The 20,674-nt window shown below is 36.6% G+C and overlaps 1 protein-coding gene across 9 annotated transcripts in view; it reads right to left on the bottom strand.

Moving 5' to 3' along the window:
- Diaph2 (diaphanous related formin 2) overlaps positions 1-20,674 on the bottom strand; it is a 980,694-nt gene that overhangs the window by 491,313 nt on the left and 468,707 nt on the right. The window contains exon 24 of one of the 9 annotated variants that reach the window (XM_060375364.1): positions 16,115-16,915. The exons of the other annotated variants lie outside the window; for them this stretch is intronic. Coding sequence (XP_060231347.1) covers positions 16,818-16,915 — 98 coding nt within the window. The 3' untranslated portion in view covers positions 16,115-16,817. Of the gene's footprint in view, positions 1-16,114; positions 16,916-20,674 lie in introns of those variants that run through there. 9 annotated transcript variants of the gene reach the window in all.

The following is a 20,674-nucleotide window of genomic DNA, read 5'->3' as shown; positions in this document are numbered from 1 at the left end:
TCAAGGTCTGTAAGGAATTCTGTTGGAAATTTGATGGGAATTGCATTGAATCTGTAGATTGCTTTTGGTAAGATGGCCATTTTTACTATGTTAATCCTGCCAAGCCATGATCATGGGAGATCTTTCCATCTTCTGATATCTTCTTCTAATTCTTTCTTCAGAGACTTGAAATTTTTTTCATACAAGTCTTTGACTTGCTTGGTTAGGGTAATGCCAAGGTACTATATGTCATTTGTGGCTATTGTGAAGGGTGTTGTATCCCTAATTTCTTTCTCAGCCATTTTTTCTTTTGTATACAGAATAGCTACTGAATTTTTTTAAGTTAATTTTATATCCTGCCACTTTGCTGAAGGTTTTTATCAGCTGTAGGAGTTCCCTGGTAGAATTTTGGGTGTCAGTATGATATACTATCATACCATCTGCAAATAGTGATACTTTGACTTCTTCCTTTCCAATTTGTATCCCCTTGATCCCCTTCAATTGTCTTATTGCTCTTTCAAGGACTTCCAGAACTATGTTGAAGAGATATGGAGAGAGTGGGCAGCTTTGCTGTGTCCCTGATTTCAGTAGGATTGCTTTAACTTTCTCTCTGTTTAGTTTGATGTTGGCTATAGGGTGCTGTATATTGCCTTTACTATGTTTAAGTATGTGCCTTCTATCCCTAATCTCTCAAAGACTTTAAACATGAATTTGTTTTGGATTTTGTCAAATGCTTTTTCAGCATGTAAGGACATAATCATGTATGTTTTTTTTTTTCTTTCAGTTTGTTAAAAATGGTGGAACACATTGGTGGATTTCTTTATAGTGAACCACCCCTGCATACCTGGGATGAAGCCTAGTTGGTCATAATGGATGATATCTTTGATGTGTTCTATTCGGTTTGCAAGTATTTTGTTGAGTATTTTTGCATCAATGTTCATAAGGGAGACTGGCCTGAAATTTTCTTACTTTGTTAGGTCTTTGTGAGGTTTAGGTAACAAGGTGACTGTGGCTTCACAGAATGAGTTTGGTAATGTTCCTTCTGTTTCTATTTTGTGGAATAGTTTGAAGAGAATTGGAGTTAGCACTGCTTTGAAGGTCTGGTAGAATGCTGCACTCAAACCATCTGGTCCTAGGCTTTATTTTGGATGGGAAAATTTTGATGACCGCTTCTATTTCCTTAGGGGATGTAGGACTATTTAATTAATTCATAGGGTCTTGATTCAGCTTTGGTAAGTAGAATTGATCAAGAAAATTGTCTATTTCATTTAGATTTTCAAATTTTGTGGCATATAGACTGTTGAAGTAAGACCTAATGATTGTTTGGATTTCCTCAGTGTCTGTTGTAATGTTCCCCTTTTCATTTCTGATTTTGTTGATTTGGATAGTTTCTCTTTGCCATTTAGTTAGTTTGGCTAAGGGTTTGTCTATCTTCTTGATTTTCTCAAAGAACCAGCTCTTGGTTTCATTGATTCTTTGAATTGTTTTATTTGTTTCTAATTTATTTATTTCATCTCTGAATTTGATTATTTCTAGCTGTTTACTCCTCTTTGTTGTGTCTGCTTTTGTTTGTTTGTTGGTTTGTTTGTTTTTCCTAGAACTTTTAGATGAGCCATTAGGTTGCTGGCATGAGATGTTTCGAATTTCTTCTTGAAGGCACTTAGTGCTATGAATGTTCCTCTTAGCACTGCTTTCATTGTGTCCCATAAGTTTGGGTATGTTGTGTCTTCATTTTCATTGAATTCTAGGAATACTTTGATTTCTTTCTTTATTTCTTCCCTGACCTAATTGTCATTGACAAGCAACTTGTTCAGTTTCCATGTGTGTGTAGGCTTTTTGTTATTTCTGTTTTTATTGATATCCAGCATTAGCCCATGGTGGTCAGATAGGATACATGGGATTATTTCAATCTTTTTGTATCTGTTGAGACTTGTTTTGTGACCAAATATATGGTCTATTTTGAAGAAGGTTCCATGAGATGTTGAGAGGAAGGTAAATTCTTTTGTGGTTGGGTGACATCTGTTAGGTCCATTTGATTCATGACCTCTTAGAGTCAAATTTTCACTCTGGGCCAGAAGCTGTGTATCCCTGTCTGGGATGGTGGCTGGGGTCACCACTGTGGTCTGGAGGCTTTATGCTCTGATCTGGGCTGGCAGTTTAAATTGGAAGATCCTCAAAGGTCTCTTCAAATAAACAAGATTCCATGTTTCCATGAAACAAAAAGTCATCCAAGTAGAGGATCAATCACTACTTCAGTATTTTGTACTACTTCCCATTCCATTACTTATTCTAAACATTAGTTTGGATGCTGTATAATCAAAATTATAAAGTATGTTTTTATTATAATTGTAATTTGTACTTCACTCGCCAATTATAATGGTTGGGCTCAACAAGACACATGTGTTCATATCTTTGCAAAATTGTAAAATGGCTAGCTGGATTTAGGATTTCAGTTTATGGTAGAAGACTAGCCTTATATATATGATATAACAAAAGTGAAAGAGAAAAAGACAAGAATGAGGTAACATCAAAGCCATTTGAGATATACTATGGTTTACAACATTGGCCGGCTGTTGACAGGTTTCCAAATTGAGAATTTATACTTGCTTGTTAACAAAAGGAAAAATTAATGAAGAAAAGAAGAAAAAGAAGAGAAAAGCTTGTGGTTTCAGTGACAAAAAATATTAGAAAATGTAGAAATATAATGAAGTATAACCACATATTCATTGAAATAGGATTCACTATAACTTAACTTTTTTTTTTTTTTTTTTCCATTAGACTCATTGAGAGGGGAGCAGCCTTACCAGGCCACAGAGGAAAACATTGCAGCCAGTTCTGATGAGACCTGATAGGCTAGGTTCAGAAGGAAGGGGAGGAGGACCTCCCTTATCAGTGGACTTAGAAAGGGGAATGGGAAAAGATGAGGGAGGGAAGGTGAGATTGGGAGGAGGGTACAGTTAGGATACAAAGTGAATAAACTGTAATTAACATAAAAATAATTAAAAAAATCATTGTTTGGTCACAATTATAAATCCTGAGTAAATAAAACCTCTAAAAATAAAAATTTTCATCCAATCCCCATCCGGAAAGGCAAAGAGGATGTACATCAGAAGAAGAAGAAAACAGGAAACAACCTAGGAACCTACCACAGAGGGCCTCTGAAAGCCTCTGCCCTTCAGACTATCAAAGCAGATGCTGAGCCTGATGGGCAACTGTTGGGCAGGTGAACGGAATTTTAGGTAAGAACTGGGAAATAGTAAGAGCTGGAGAGGACAGGGTCTCCACAAGGAGAGCAACAGAACAAGAAAATTTGAACACAGGGAACTTCCCAGAGACTCATACTCCAACCAAGGACTATTCATGGAGATAACCCAGAACCCCTGCACAGATGTAGCCCAGGGCAGTTCAGAGTCCAATTGGGTTACATAGTAATGTGAAGAGGGACTGCCTCTGACATAATCTGATTGGCCTGCTCTTTGATCACCTCCCTCTGGGGGGGAGCAGCCTTACCAGGCCATAGTAGAGGACAATACAGCCACTTTTGATGTGAACTGACAGACTAAGATCAGAAAGGAGAGGAGAACCTCACCTATTAGTGGACTTGGGGAGTGGCATGCAAGCAGAGGGAGGAGGGAGGGTGGGATTGGGAGGGGAGGAGGGAGGGGCTTATGGGGGGATGCAGAATGAATAAAGTGTAATTGATGAAAATTTAAAAAAAAAAAGGGAAAAAAATAATTTAAGAACCTTAAATGACTTTCAAAAGTGGAGGAGAACATGGAGTTAGTCAATTGGCATGGAGCACGTCTCGCCCCTGGGGACAATGGTCTCCTGAACCTACTCAGACCTCGGACACCACCACTGCTAGTTCTAGAACTGACGCAGGATGTTCCAACGAGGGGTTAAGGCTTCTCATAATATTTCCTATAAGCCCACACCTCTTTGTCTATATCCCCCATTTTTATTCATTATTAGCCAGATAGAGCCAAGTAGTTGTGGTAATGATACTTGCTATTTTGCCCAATGCTGGAATGCTAGTAAATTTAGGTATGCCCTGGTTACTCGCATGCCTGACTGGGTGCCTGTGCCCATTGATGCCCCTCACGCTATGACTCTCTTCAGACAGAAAAGGGATCTTGGAACTACAGCCACCATTGTTACTACCATCTCATTGGCGGCTGTTGGAGCTACCACCAGGGCATTAGCCATGAGTCATACTGGGCAGACTACTCAGACCCTGAATAATCATTTAGCCAATGTAGCTCATGCCTTAGTTGTACATAAAGGAATTAATGCTCAACTAAAAGGAAGCTTGATGGTGTTCAATCAGAGGATTGACCCCTTGCAGGAGCAAATAGATACCCTATGGCAAATCGCTCAACCTGGCTGTCAATGAAAGTATGCTGGACTTTGTGTCACTAGCATACAACATGAGAATTTTTCCTGTGCTGCAAATCTGTCTAAACAATTGTCGAGCTATATTTTAGGTAATTGGACTGGAGAATTCGATACTACGATGGAGCAGCTGAGAGTGGCCATTGTCACAGTAAATTCTACCAGAGTGGACGCAGGACTAGCCACAGGATTATCAACATGGATTGCTCCAGCCATGAATCATCTGAAGGAATGGGCGGGCATGGGAGCGTTAGCAGGCCTTCTGGTGCTGGTCTCCTTGGTTTGCCTGTGGTATATATGCAAGATTAGAGTCTCACAACAGTGTGATGCAGCCATGATCATTCAGGCCTTTACAGCCATTGAAGCAGGACATTCTCCCCAAGCATGGTTGGATACCATAAAAAGCTAAAATGATACGCTCAGGATGTGAGGCTAAGCACTGCACTCAGGGTCAGCCGCTTTCGACCCGGAGAAGAGCATGTCTGATTGCATGTGGGTTGATGCCCCAGGTCCCGCCTCTGAGAAAAAGGTATCAGTCGGGTCTGATGCTCTTTGGGTGGATGACACCTAAATGAACATCGGTACAAAGTCCCAATTTATTTCTAATATCAGAGATCAGACCTCTACTCTTGCCTGATGAGTCTAAAAATAAAGGGGGAACTGTAGAGAGCTGTGGAATGCTATGCCTTAAAGATGGAGCTGGTTTCTGCCTTCCACCTTCCCGATGGTGAATGCTCTCTGTCACGAACAATTCCACATTTGGTTAAGGCTGAGGATCTGGTTTGCTTCCATGTATGTGGACCTATCTGCATTGCCCACGTGGCAGGCCTGGGTTGGCTACCTAGAGGCTATTTAAGCTGTGGGCTGGCTTTCCCCAGGGTCCGAGGATTGTTCAAGGTTCCTGAATAAACTGCATTGAAAAAAAAAATTTCATCCAATATGGGCATAGAGTACTACAAATCAACAGAAGACTGTTAGATGTTAATTTTGCATTTGAATACTACATCTAACTGTTCATTGGTATTTGAAGATTACTACATTCAGTTCTCTATCAGACAGCCTGCAAAATCCAAATAATATCCATTTTCTTTCTCCTTTTTTCTTGCTCATATAGCACATATTTATCTTAATGAGCACATGGCATTTAAATTGTACTTGTAAAACAAAATAGAACTATTTGCATTTCAGAGTAATCAGTAATATCCAGCTTGAATTTTGTCCAGAACAGAAATGGGGTTAAAGAGAATCTGTCTCATGCTGAGCAATTCAACGTTGAAAATTGCAGCTTTAAAAGTCTGCTAAAATGATTTTAAAAAACACTTCTTGTATAAGACGCTAAAATTGAAGAGAGACCTGGTTTAATTAATACTGTGAAGTCAAAAATAAGCAAAGCTTTCAAAAAGATTGCATTATATAAGAATTTGACTTTACCTTCTTATTACACAGGACTTACTTGACTTCCTACAATCAGATGACAGTATTTCCCAGTCTACTGAAACTGTTCTTGTAGCTCTAGCAATGTGACTTAAGCCAGTAACTCCTATTTTCGCACTCAAATGAAGTACTGCCCTAAATTCTTTTCCTGGTATTTCTTTTATTTTTCCCTTCTTAGATCCTCTGATCTAATGATCTGTTTTAATCCCACAAACCAAATTATTATGTTTGTTTTTTTAATTAAATTTTTATTTTTTAATATTCGTTACAGTTTTTTTTTTTTTTACTTTGTATCCCAGCTGTACCCTCCTCCCTCATTCCCTCCCAATCTCACCCTCCCTCCCTCAACTCCTCCCTGCCCCTCTCTAAATCCACTGATGGGGAGGTCCTCCTCACCTTCCATCTGACCCTAGCTTATCAGGTCTCTTCAGGACTGGTTGCAATGTCCTCCTTTGTGGCCTAGCAAGACTGCTCCTCCCTCGGTGGAGCGGGGTAAAAAAGCCAGCCATTGAGTTCATGTAAGAGGCAGTCCCTGTTCCCCTTACTAGGGAACCCTCGAACTTGTGATCCTCCTGCCTCTGCCTCCTTCAGCAAATCCTACCAGTGTGTGCCACCACAACCGGAAAATTATTACCTTTTTATGTACAGATTTAAAAAAAAAATGGGAAATTACCAATATCTTCCCCTTTACTAACAGAAACATAGGTTTTATTATCTAGTATGTAGTTTTAGTTGTATATTGTTTATCTTCAAATCAGAAGAGTTGAGAATTTCTAGCCGAACCAAGATCTTTCCTCACAATTTATTGCCACTCATTTTTTACATACAAAATGAGAAAAAAGTGTACATACATAGCAACTTATTCAGGCTCAAGATTATATTTGATCTTCTTTATACATATACAAAAATAAAAAATCTACTACTGTTGAAAAACACTCCCTAATGTCAGCTACCATACTGGACATTAGGTTCTTCATGCTTGGGCAATTGTAATAAGCTAATAATTAGTTCCTCCTAGTTTAGTTTTTCCTAGATCTATTTTCTGACTATTTCTAAGGTCCATCTTTTTGAAACCATGTCTAATATTCTTTTGATACTTTAGATAAGGGACACATATTAAAAATCCTTAAGGCACTTTACTAGATGTGTTGTAGAGACTGAATTAAATCTGTTTTTGTTGATATTTAACTGTTGATATACAAGAGAAAATCATTTCTCATAGTGAAAGGACCAGGCCTGACCCCTTCCCCCAAAAGTCATCTGTCCCAGGAACTAGGCCATAGGTCACCAATCCCAGGGGAAAAACAAAAACAAAAAACAACATCTCATAAAATTTCCTAGAAAAGGAATAGCCAGAGGATAAGCACAAGAATGGGAAGGTATCTTATTTCAGAGTGGGGCATCTTGCTGGGCAGCCCACTGACTGGGCTGAAGTCTACAGATAGCTTGCTTGCTCAATGTTAGTTATGTTAGTTAGACAATCAATTTGTAACAGATTTGCCCTTGCTGAATGTCATCCAATTGTGTAACTGCTAAACTGGGAATTCGTTCTTGTTGAAACCCCAAATAAAAAAACCTGCCATGCAGCTGCTTGGAGCTCTGAACTCTGATCCACTGAATTGGTAAAGATGGAGAGACTGAGCTTAAGCCTAAATAAAGCTCTTTACACTTGCATACATGGTCAGGCTGGTGGATTTGGGGGACCTTAATATCTGGGCATAACAATAGTTCTGGAGGCTGAGAAGTTTAAGATCAGTGCAGAGATAGATAACAGATATGGTGAGGATTCTCCATGCTTTCAAGATAGCATCATATTTCTTTGTCTTCCTGAGGGATCATTGTTCACACATGGTAGAGAAGCAAAAGAGAAGGAGTCAGCTCTTTAGACTACTGTTGCAAGAGCCTGAATCTTATTCATAAATAACCACTGTCAAGACGTAGTCATCTCATAAAGATACCAATTCTCCATACTAGCATCATAATGGTAATAAAGTTTCTATACATTCCTTTTTGGGAACATTAAGAAAATAGCAGTGGTATAATAATTGTAAGCAAATATACTATCATGAGTTCATACTGTTTTATATGGTAGTTTTGAAAAGCTGTGTGCATAGTAGTCTTTAAATATTAATAATAATCATTTATGCTAAAATAATCTTTTGCATATCTTAGAATGGCATGATCATACCAAACGTTACTAATAAGTAAGAAAGCCTTAATTGTAATTAGACTTTTAAACTAAGTTAAGCTGGTAACTCTGAAATATAGAGAAGTTCTTCATTACTGTAAGCACACTAGATACAGACTGTTTCCTGCATTGGTCAAGGTTAGACACAGCATCAAGATTTTCTCATTTCCAACCTAGTGCTTTATTCAATAGATGAAGAAAAATCAATTAGCACAGTGACTTTTTTGTTGTTTTTATAATGAGTTTTCATATGCAAGATGCATAAATTTATAAACATAATTTCAAAGAAAGATCTTATATTTTATACTTTTAAAAAATGAATTAGTGAATATGAAAGAAAGATGTTATAGAAAACAGGAAAAGAAAACAGAGACATAAATGACAAATCACAGGGACAGTGTGCTGTAAGTACAAATTTATTAATGAGATGAGTGAGAGGGTTTGGTAAGCAATTTGAAATAATCAAAATCTACAATATTCAAAGCTACAAATTCTGGCATCTTTGGAAAGATTAGAGACAAGACTGGCCTATCTGCAAAACTTCCTACATTATTTTATTCTTTGAAATATCTGAACAGCAAAAAAAAAAAAAAAAAAAAACAAAAAAAAAAACAAAAAAAAACACTGAATTGGAAGAATTTAAATACTGTCATTGGTAAAAACGTGAGGAAATTAGAGAAAATGTTATGATAATTGCAGCAATAATCATATAAGATCTAAGACTGCAATACAGGGGCTCTCCTTGAAGGAAGGAGGATAAGACCTTTTCCAAAGTCATTATAAAAACTAATACTGTCATATAGCAAAGAATAGATGAAACCTAAAATCCAAAATCAGTTTTATTTAAGCAATCACATTTTCCACAAGAATTGCTGACCAGAGGCATTTCATAGTATAGTGCATGTCTAAAAGGCCTCCCCCACACACCTGAGGGAGGAGCAGCCTTGCTAGGCCATAGAGGAGGACATTGCAGCCAGTCCTGATGAGACCTGATAAGCTAGGGTCAGATGGAAGGGGAGGAAGACCTCCCTTATCAGTGGACTTAGAGAGGGGCAGGGAGGAGATGAGGGATAGAGGGTAGGATTGGGAGGGAATGAGGAATGGGGCTATAGCTGGGATAAAAAGTAAATAACCTGTAATTAATATAAAAAAATAAAAATAATAAATAAATAAATAAATAAATAAATAAATAAATAAGGGCCTTTAAGCCATAAGCTTTAAGATAAAGGGTAGTAGTTAACAACTAAGAAATGTTAAGCTAACTGGTCATCACAGCTCAGAGAAATTTAGGCCTAGATTACTAGACTGTTGTTCTTAAGAACACTGTATTCTTAAACAGAAAAGGGGATCATTCTTGATACTGAATGACAGAAATATGGAGAGAAAGGAGTTCCCACTTTCATGCGATTCTTTAATCCAGAGGTCCTGATTTTATATTGTGGTTCCTAATTTTTAGAGTGTAAGTAGGTAAGACAACAGAATAACACACAGAAACTTCTAAGCACTCCACTTGATGATTTGTAAATAAGCTTATGATGGATAACTGGACCAACTGTTTTGTAAGGTAGACAACAATTCACAAATAAACACCAGAAAAGATATATTTTTCCTTAAATTTACATACTCATTGGTATACGGGCAAAGTAATTGATTTCGTACAGCTTTCTTCTGTAAAAAAAAATATTTTCAGTTTGGCATTAATCTTCACAGGCTTGTCAAGTGCTTAAAATTAATTTACTAGAGAAAGTAGCATCTGGTCAAACTAATCATAGGCACTTGTCAGCTACTTTACTGAAAATTATCATAGGTAGAAATGACCTAAGAAAAATAGTTTTTTAAAAGGCACGGAATTCAATATAAGTAATACTTTAATAAAAATTTAGTAATAATTACTCTCTATGAAAGTAGACATCAGTATTACAATAACACAATCTTTTATTAAGATCTAGCACACAGCCATTCTTGATGTCATCAGAATCAAGATGGGATTTTTTTTTGGGGGGGAAATATATATGTATATATATATATGTATATGTATATATCAGTTGGCCATAAATATTGTACAAAGAGAGCTCAGAGGATTTTTAAACATATTTTCCCTTCTTTTGTTTAACAGGCCAAATGGCACATTATATTTTACATTTTGTGTAATGTCAGGAAGTACAGAACTATGATACCTCTTACTGTGATACTATTTAAATGCTCATGTGAAATGTCAAGTTTATTATGTACTGGAGGAACTTCATCTGGAATTCAGTGATCATGAGAAAGCAAATGTTATTTTCTTCAGAAGTTCCTTCTAAGCTTGTAAAGCCCTATAAGGTGGTTGTTACAACTTTTTGTTAATCCTTTGAAAAAGGGTTCATAATGGAGTATAAGTGTCTTAGGTAGTAGGATTACAGACATTGACATAATCTTTTATCCAGTGGCCAAAAAATTGCTATAATGGTGCCTAGGTATATCAGAAAACTCAAGATTAAGTTCTCCTCTTATGCTTCTTAATCCTTGTGCTCTTCCACTGCCTATGCTCTTTCTTTTCCTCCATCCTTTTCAGAAATACATGGCAGCAGGCCTATCAGATGTTTACAACAAACTTCAGGTGCAACTGCTTCAAGCACTTCAACCTTTGTAAACATTTTTTATAATTTTTTATTTTTTATATTAATCACAGGTTATTTATTTTGTAGCCCAGCCATAGCCCCCCTCTCTCATTCCCTCCCAATCCCACCCTCCCTTCCTCATCTCCTCCCTGCCCCTTTCCAAGTCCACTGATAGGGAAGGTCCTCCTCCCCTTCCATCTGACCCTAGCTTATCAGGTATCTTCAGGAGTGACTGCACTGTCCTCCTCTGTGGCCTAGCAAGGCTGCTCCTCCCTCGGGATGGTGGGGGGAGGTGTCAAAGAGCCAGCCATTGAGTTCATGTCAGAAATGGTCCCTGTTCCCCTTACTAGGAAACCCACTTGCATCCTGAGCTACCGTGGGCTACATCTGAGCAAGTGTTCTAGGTTATATTCATACATGGTTTGTTAACATTTTAATGTGACTGTTCTGATTTATAACCTAGGATGCAGGACTAGTAAAAAAATCAAAGAAAATATCACAGTAGAATACTGTAATTGTAGTTTTATTAACTGTTCTTTTTAGACCCAAATTTTTAAAAATTGTATTCCTGAAAAAGTTGTATTCCTGAAGAAATCTCATGGCATACTATTCTAAACTTTAATATTTCACGGGAAATTAGGATAAAGGGCACAAAGCAAAGAAATTAATTTTAAATATTTCTTTTCTATCACTATCTATGACAAATAAAATATATTAGCTTATATCTTCGCATCACTAAGCCCTGAAAGACCTGTGGAACCTTCCTTCATTCAACACAAGGTAACATACTCTGAATATGACTCAAGTATAGTTTCTCAATTTCTTTTAGTGTTTTAAGGCATTATTTCAAAAGGTAGCATTCTGCATTTTGTGTATAGTTGTGCCAGCTACTCAACTTTAGTTTTCTTATTTCTTGAAAGTTAAAAGACAGATCTCTGACTACCTGCGGAAACTTACATTAGCTATAACACCTTAACAAGTTCAAGATTTTCACTAAATGGGACAGAGAAATCATACTTTACCTCAAGGAGTTTCTGTGACTTACAAAGTAGATCAAATACATTTGAGAACAAATATAGCATCTGTGAAATGCTTAATAAATGCACTACTGTTTTATTATTTGGCACTGTTATTTTAGTAACTATTCTGTTTATCTCCTTTTCTCACTTAAAATATATACAAGTATATATCCACATATGACAGCAATTTTCCTAAGAAAGACACATGTACACTAAGAATTATACACTATACACATACACTAAATGTTATATACTATACAAATACACTAAGGCTTATAATAGTTTAACAGAGAAAATTAAATGTCTACATAGTTGTAGCTATATCCAAGCACTTGGTAGTCTCTAGGAAGGGATAAAATAAAAGTTCAGTGGAAGGTATTATACTTCCACTTGTACTCAGGGAAACCTATTTCAAGAGAATGGCAATATGCCTGATTACATTTCAGCTTGTGACATCTTTGAGAGAATCTAGGTGAAAGGAATACAGACAGGCATATAGAGGTATATTCTGTGAATGATAAACAGAATTTCATTCAGTTCATCTGTAGAAAATAGAGACTGACATTCCAGCCAAGGACCATGCATGGAGAGGAGCTAGAACCACTGCTCAGTCTTCAAGTGGTTTCCCTAGTAAGGGGAGAAGGGGCCTAGTAAGGGGAGAAGGAGCTGTCTCTGACATAAACTCAGTGACCAGCTCTTTGTCCTTTCCCCCCTGGTGGGTGCAGACTTGTCAGGCCACAGAGGAAGACTATTCAGCCAGTCTTGATGAGACCTGATAGGCTAGGGTCAGATAGTAGGGGAGGAGAACCTCCCCTATCAGTGGACTTGGAGAGGGGCAGGGAAGAAGATGAGGGAGGGAGGGTGGGAATGGGAGGAGATGAGGGAGGAGGCTATAGCCAGGATACAGAGTGTATACTTTGTAATAAATAATTAATAAATAAAAATTTAAAAAAAGAAAAGAAACATGTTATGGAAAAAAAGAAGAATATGTGAACAAATTACTTTAAAACATAACTCTAGTTCCAGAAAAGGTTACCAGGAGAAAACTGATATATTTAAAAGGAATTTCAAACAAGTACAATTTAAAGACTCCAGGTCACAATACTAGCATCATTAAATAAACATGTTTCATTAATGATCATTCCCTTCAAGAGGGTGGGCAACAGAGCTGTTCATTTTTTTATTTTTTAAGCATTATAGCGAGGAAGACTATTCTCAATATAAGCAGAAGAAAAAAAAAATCAATAAAATCAAACCGTGAATTTTGTAGATCTAAGTTAAAATATAATTTGTTTAGCTTCATAATTTATGTGTATAAGTATCTGCCTGCATGTACTTATGCAAATGCACCAATATGGAATATCTCCTCAGTATCCAGTGTTGGATCTCTTGGACCTGCAGTTACAAATGGTTTTGAGCTACCAAGTGGTGCAGGTGTTCTTAAGCACTTAGCCAGGTCTCTAGCCATCTATGTTACATCTATGCATTTAAATGTTAACAATTTGAAAGTAAAGCAGTGATTTCTTTACAATTTGTATGACTTCATTACACATATATAATTCTAACAAGATTCCACTTAAAATGTGAAATAAAAACACTGATTATTGGTTTATGTTAACTACATAAAAATCATTTATAGCTTTTCTAATTTTGTTATTATTTTCAGAATTTTTATAGCAAAATCAAAATCTTTCTGATTTTAATTCTAATTAATTGTGCAATCTTGAAACATATGATTTTTTAGACACAACTTTTTTTTATAAAACACATGGCTATTATTATGTTCTGACATAAGTATTAGTGATTATTACTATTAATTTTAGGCATCAGAAAATGCATAATTAAGTGAAGCAGTTAAAATATATATTACCTTCAGATTTCCTGGTGAGAATGCAATATGAATCCACCCCTCTAAAATATACAACATAATATGCTTTTTATCGTTTTATTACTTATTTTATGATTTTTAAATATATATGTTATATATGCCTAAAATTTTTCTTATCAATTATAAAGATTATCATGTTAAATATTGTTTTCTTCCATTTTTATGCATATTAAAGACACAGATACTAGAACATTATGATATATTGAAACTTTTCATTGCAGACCAAGGATTCTTCTATTAAAGATTAGAGATGTAATTAAAAATAACAAAAACTTTGGGGCTATAGAGATGGCTCAGGGTTTAAGAGAGCTTGCTGCTCTTGCAGAGGACCTAGGTTCAGTTCAGAGTTTAGTTTACAGTCATATTAGTTGGCTCACAACTACCTGTAAGTCTAGTCCAGTGGGATTTGTTGCCCTCTGTTCTCTGTGGGCATCTGCATGCATGGACTGCATGCATATTCAGAAAAGCACAAACGCAAACATAAACAAATAATGCATAAATTGTTAGAATAACACAAATCTATATACTTTTGGAATATAATTTTTAGAAAGAGCACCCAACTGAAAAGAATATGTGAGATGTAAAAAAATGACATCATAAAATACTTCAGAAATATTTTTGATTTAAATGGTGAATTTGACACTTACATTATTTTTTCAAATCTTTATTTATTGTTGATTGCTGGGTATTAATTACCAAGCTCTTCAAATGCTAAACATATGTCAACCACTGAGATGCAATCCCAGTAAAGGTCCTTCACTTTTAAAATAAAAAAAAAAAAATATGTAACCAAAACCTGTTAAAAAAATCAACTGAATCCCCAAGCATGGGAGCTAAAATGTTACGCTCAGGATGCGAGGCTAAGCACTGCACTCAGGGTCAGCTGCTTTCAACCCAGAGAAGAGAAGAGCATGTCTGATTGCATGCAGGTTGATGCCCCAGGTCCCGCCTCTGAGAAAAAGGTATCGGACGGGTCTGATGCTCTTTGGGTGGATGACACCTAAATGAACATTGGTACAAAGTCCCAATTTATTTCTAATATCAGAGATCAGACCTCTACTCTTGCCTGATGAGTCTAAAACAAAAAGGGGGAACTGTAGAGAGCTGTGTAATGCCGCGCCTTAAAGATGGAGCTGGTAACAAAAAGGGGGAACTGTAGAGAGCTGCGGAATGCTATGCCTTAAAGATGGAGCTGGTTTCTGCCTTCCACCTTCCCGATGGTGAGTGCTCTCTGTCACGAACAATTCCACATTTGGCTAAGGCTGAGGATCTGCCTTGCTTCCATGTATGTGGACCTATCTGCATTGCCCACGTGGCACGCCTGGGTTGGCTACCCAGAGGCTATTTAAGCTGTGGGCTGGCTCTCCCCAGGGTCCGAGGATTGTTCAAGGTTTCTGAATAAACTGCATTGAAAAAAAAAAAAAAAGTACCACTTAAAAAAAAAAAAAAAAGATGGAGCTGGTTTCTGCCTTCCACCTTCCCGATGGTGAGTGCTCTCTGACACAAACAACTCCACTTGGCTAAGGCTAAGGATCTGGCTTGCTTCCATGTATGTGGACCTATCTGCATTGCCCACGTGGCACACTGGGGTTGGCTACCCAGAGGCTATTTAAGCTGTGGGCTGGCTTTCCTCAGGGTCAGATGATTGTTCAAGGTTCCTGAATAAACTGCATTGAAAAAAAAAATCACACTGTAGAGCGAGGCATGCTCGTACCTGCTTTTATCCCAGAACTTGGGAGGCAGAGGCATGTGAATCTCTATGAGTTGAAGGCCAGCATGGTCTACACAGAGAGAGCTAGGGCAACACTACACAGAGAAACCCTGTCTTGAAAAGCCAAAACAACAAGAACAACAACAATAAAACAAAACAAAAAAAAAAAAAAAGAAAAATCAATTGAAATTAATATGCACATATAAGCTTAACTAAATAAGTCAGTACATATGTATAACACATTTTTCTTAATTTATTTCCACATTGAATATAATGATCATTACAGGAAACAAATCCGACCATCTCTATTTTACAACTTTAAAAACATGTACGAAGGAGGAGCAGCCTTGCTAGGCCACAGAGGAGGACATTGCAGCCAGTCCTGAAGATACCTGATAAGGTAAGGTCAGATGGAAGGGGGGGAGGACCTCCTCTATCAGTGGACTTGGAAAGGGACAGAGAGCAGAGGAGAGAGGGTGGGATTAGGAGGGAATGAAGGAGGGGGCTATGGCTGGGATACAAAGTAAATAACCTGTGATTAAAAAAAATTAAAAAAATATTAAAAAAACATGTATGAATAAGAAAATGTGCATTGAGATATACAAACTATGATCAAGCAAGTAGCTAGATGACAAAGGAAAAACTAGAATTTGCATATATTATGAATCTTCTCCCTGGATATAGCAGTTTTAGCAATTTTTTTAACATATAGGTATATAAGCATTATTTGTTAAAGAGGTATTAGCTTCTAAAATAGCACTAATGTTTCACATAACTATTCTTATGAGTCTGCAGATCAAACTATTAGTTTTTTTCCCGTTTTAGATGAAGAACTACTAAGGAATTGTTTGAAGTCATATAAAATTTGCAAACCAAGAGTTTATATTTGCTATTTACTAAAATTGTTTCATCAACTTGCACAACCCAAAATTCAGAAGCACCAAAACACTAAAGTAGTGATGAAATTACAGCACTGGTAACTAAGATGATGTTCAGATTTCAGGTATTTTCCATGGTGGTGCATATAATATCCAATCAGGCCACAATCTATCTCCCTTTTAATGGTATGACTCTTGTGACAGGAATGGTTGGTATTTCTTCGTTTCTGTTACGCTACCTTCTGCCCCTATCCTCAACTTCCACTTTGACAATACTAATTAATATCAGTCCTTTAACCTGTTTTATGAAATATATCCCTATATTTTCTGTTTATAGAGGGGTCAAGTAAGTGAGGATAACTAAGGCATTAATATCTGACTTTTTATTATTATTATTATTATTTTTTTTTGGTTTTTCTCTACTGGGTTTCTCTGTGTAGCCTGGGCTGTCCTGGATTTGCTTTGTAAACTAGGCTGGCCTTGAACTCACAGCAATCCACATGCCTCTGCTTCCCTGAGTGAAGGGATCAAAGGTGTGCTCCAGCACACCCAGCTTGAATATCTGAATTTTAAGAAACTTCTTAGAATTCAAAATGAGATTAAACTGATCAGTAGTTACAAACATCTTATTTCCAGACATTGAAGCAAAGACACATGATTTTAAAAAAATAAAAATGACAACAAGAGGTTCTTGGTAGGAATTTTAATTCACTTGGTGATAAGGCATGTTAGGATCCATTAGACAGCCTCATATTGATAACAACTTGAGTAAAGACCTCCTTGATCTTTACTTGTATAGAAAGTGGTTGATGGATCTTGTTTTTCTCTAAATAAAGAAAGCATAAACATCACTTTTAGATTAAAAGATGCTTTGATAAAATCCTTAAATGACATTAACTTGCTGAAAAGCATCAATTATTTATAATAATGTCAGATGAACTTATACAACTGACTATTTATATTTATTCAACATGGGTGATTCTTATGAAGCATGCATAAAAATAAAAGGATCCTTTGAATTAAATGTAGTACTTACCTCACTTTTTATAAGTTATAACACATTTTTCTCATATTTTACTGAAGTTTAACTTACATCAGAAAGTACACATAGCTGACCTGGTTAAGGTATTTTTGTTTATTTTTTATTGACTTATTATTTGTTATAATTTATTCACTTTGTATCCCTGATGTGGCACGCTCCCTCATCGACTCCCAGTCTCACTCACCTCCTATTCCAATGACAGAGGGTGTCTGTCCTCCTCCCCTTCCCTCTGACCCAAACCTATCAGGTCTCATCAGGACTGGCTGCATCCTCTTCCTCTGTGGAGCAGCATGGCTGCACCCTCCCCACCCAAGGGAAGGTGATCAAAGAGTTGACCATTGAGTCCATGAATTTTCATAAATGGAATTCAGGCATATCTTCTATATCCAGAAACACAATATGATCAGTACCCCTAGAAGCCTTAGCACATTCCATTACAGTCGTAAACTTACCCCAAACATTCACAATGTAATGATTAATTTATCTTAGCTACTTTATAAGAGTATCTTTAAAAACTAATTTTTAATTAACTCCTTAAATATCTGCAGATATGATTTAAGATTTAAAGTAATCTTAAAGTCCCACAGCAGGTTTAGATAAAGAAATTAGATAACAGAATCTTCTAATGGCAATACTGTGTCAAATAGCACCGTCATAAAGAAGCCTAAGGATATCAAACAATATTGAGAATGTATTACTTTGGGACACAGGTACGAAAATGGAAACACTGTACCAAATGAAGAGGTTAGAATAAATATTCTCATCTGTTAGAGAAGTAAGAAACTACCGAAAGTTAGGACAAAAGCCTTTCTATAGAAGGGTGAGAGCAAAAACTTGCATGGAGCACAGAATGGCTAAGAAATGAAGGTGATATTTTTGTTTGGACCAAAAGCATAGAAGTCTAGGTTCTGACATAGTCATAACGAAAATGGTATAATTCTACAGCCAAAACCCCACCATGATGAAAAAGGCTAAGGTGCTCTAACAACACGGTTATTGTTTTTTGTGTATTTGCAATATGCTGGCAAATAAGCCAACTAAGTATGTAGGAAATATTAATTAGGGGCCCTGGAGCCACTGATCACCAGTGTGTTTAAGGTGCTGGGCTTGATTCCCAGTATTGCAAAATTAAATAAGTGAAAAAACACACAAAAATGAAGCATATCACAAAAATTATTCAAACCTGAATAATGTTTGGTTAACAACAACATATTAGGTACTTAATGAGTGTAAATCTGGACATGTTTACAACACACATACAAAAAAAATCAACCTTATGAAAAATTACTCAAAATATTTTAAAAAGATTATAGACACAAAAATCTAAAAGAAGCTAAGCAAACATCTTACTGTGTTTATTCAAATGATATAGTGTTATATATATACTCAATTTTATTAAGACTACTAAATTTAACTACAATAAAAATATTCTACAATGCTAGCAGCAAGTTGGCTAGCAATAAAATGGCTCAGTGGGTAAAGTATTTATCTTAGAGCCAAAGCTGCTGACATGAGTTCCAACCTCCACCTAACCTGTTAGTTGAAGATAACCAATTCCTGTGACTTCCGTTTCTACACATACACACACAGACACACGCACGCGCACACACACACAAATTAAATGAATGCTTTCTACACTGGTATGACTCTGTGCTTCTAAAAAGAATATAACTCAAAGTTAAACTATAACATAAAATAATTCAATTTACAATTTTCTCACATCTACAACTCCATGTGAACCCATAAAAGAAGTGCTTTAAAACCACTAGAATTTTGTTACCAAATGCATAAATCTTTTCAGTGAAATTAACAATTCAGAGTATGGAAGAAATGTTTCAGGCATTAGAATAAAGATAGCAGCTCTTTCAGCAACTAGTTACATAGCACACTGAGAGCATCAACTGCTGTTATTGATGCTATAATACAGTCATGGGACAAGACAAGGCTGCCCACTCTTTCCATATCTCTTCAACATAGTGCTGGAAGTCCTTGCTAGAACAATAAGATAGATGAAGGAGATGAAGGGGATACAGATTGGAAAGGAAGAAGTCAAATTATCACTATTTGCAGATGATATGATAGTATACATGAGTGACCCCCAAAACTCTACCAGGGAACTCCTACACCTGATAAACACCTTCAGCAAAGTGGCTGGATACAAAATAACTAAAAAAAAAAAAATCAGTAGCACTCCTGTATACAAAAGACAAAAGGGCTGAGGAAGAAATTAGAGAAACAACACCCTTCACAATAGCCACAAATGACATAAAGTACCTTGGTGTAACCCTAATGAAGCAAGTCAAAGACTTGTATGAAAAAAAAAAATCAAGTCTCTGAAGAAAGAATTAGAAGAATATATGAGAAGATGGAAAGATCTCCCATGCTCATGGCTTGGCAGGATTAACATAATAAAAATGGCCATCTTACCAAAATCAATCTACAGATTCAATGCAATTCCCATCAAATTACCAACACAATTCTTTACAGACCAGGAAAGAAAAATTCTCAACTTTGTATGGAATAACAAGAAACCCAGAATTGCTAAAACAATCCTCTACAATAAAAGATCTTCTGGAGGTATCTCCATCCCTGACCTCAATCTGTACTATAGACCAACAGTTATAAAAACTGCATGGTACTGGCATAGAAACAGAATGGTGGATCAATGGAACCAAACAGAAGAACGAGAAATAAACCCACACACTTATGGACACCTGATTTTTGACAAAGATGCCAAAACCATACAATGGAAAAAAAGATAGCATCTTCAACAAATGGTGCTGGTCTAACTGGATGTCTACATGTAGAAAAATGAAAATAGATCCATACTTATCACCTTGCACAAAACTGAAGTCCAAGTGGATCAAAGACCTCAACATAAAACCAGACACATTAAATCGGCTAGAATAAAAAAAAAAAAAAAAAAATTGGGGAATACCCTAGAACTCATTGGTACAGGAGAAAACTTCCTGAACAGAACACCAACAGCACAGGCTCTAAGAGCAACAATCAATAAATGAGACCTCATGAAACTGAAAAGCTTCTGTAAAGCAAAGGACACCGTCAACAAAACAAAACAAATGCCTATAAATTGGGAAAGAATCATCACCAACCCTTTATATGACAGAGGACTCATATCCAGTATATATAAAGAACTAAAGAAGCTGAAAATCAGCAAACCAAGTAATCCACTTAAAAAATGGGGAACAGAGCTAAACAGAGAATTCTCTGTAGAGGAATATCGAATGGCAGAGAAGTACTTAAAGAAATGCTCAACTTCATTAGCCATTAGGGAAATGCAAATCAAAACAACCCTGAGATTTCACCTTACACCCATGAGAATGGCCAAGATCAAAAACTCAAGTGACAACACATGCTGGAGAGGTTGAGAAGAAAGGGGAACCCTTCTCCACTGCTGGTGGGAATGTAAACTTGTACAACCACTCTGGAAATCAATCTGGCGCTTTCTCAGACAACTAAGAATAGCACTTCCTCAAGATCCAGCCATACCACTTAGGTATATATCCAAAAGAGGCTCAAGTA

Source organism: Meriones unguiculatus, chromosome X (genome assembly GCF_030254825.1).
Source record: "Meriones unguiculatus strain TT.TT164.6M chromosome X, Bangor_MerUng_6.1, whole genome shotgun sequence".
Taxonomy (NCBI): Eukaryota; Metazoa; Chordata; class Mammalia; order Rodentia; family Muridae; genus Meriones; species Meriones unguiculatus.
Note: the sequence above shows the minus strand (reverse complement) of the source record. Positions and strands in the feature narration are given on the sequence as shown.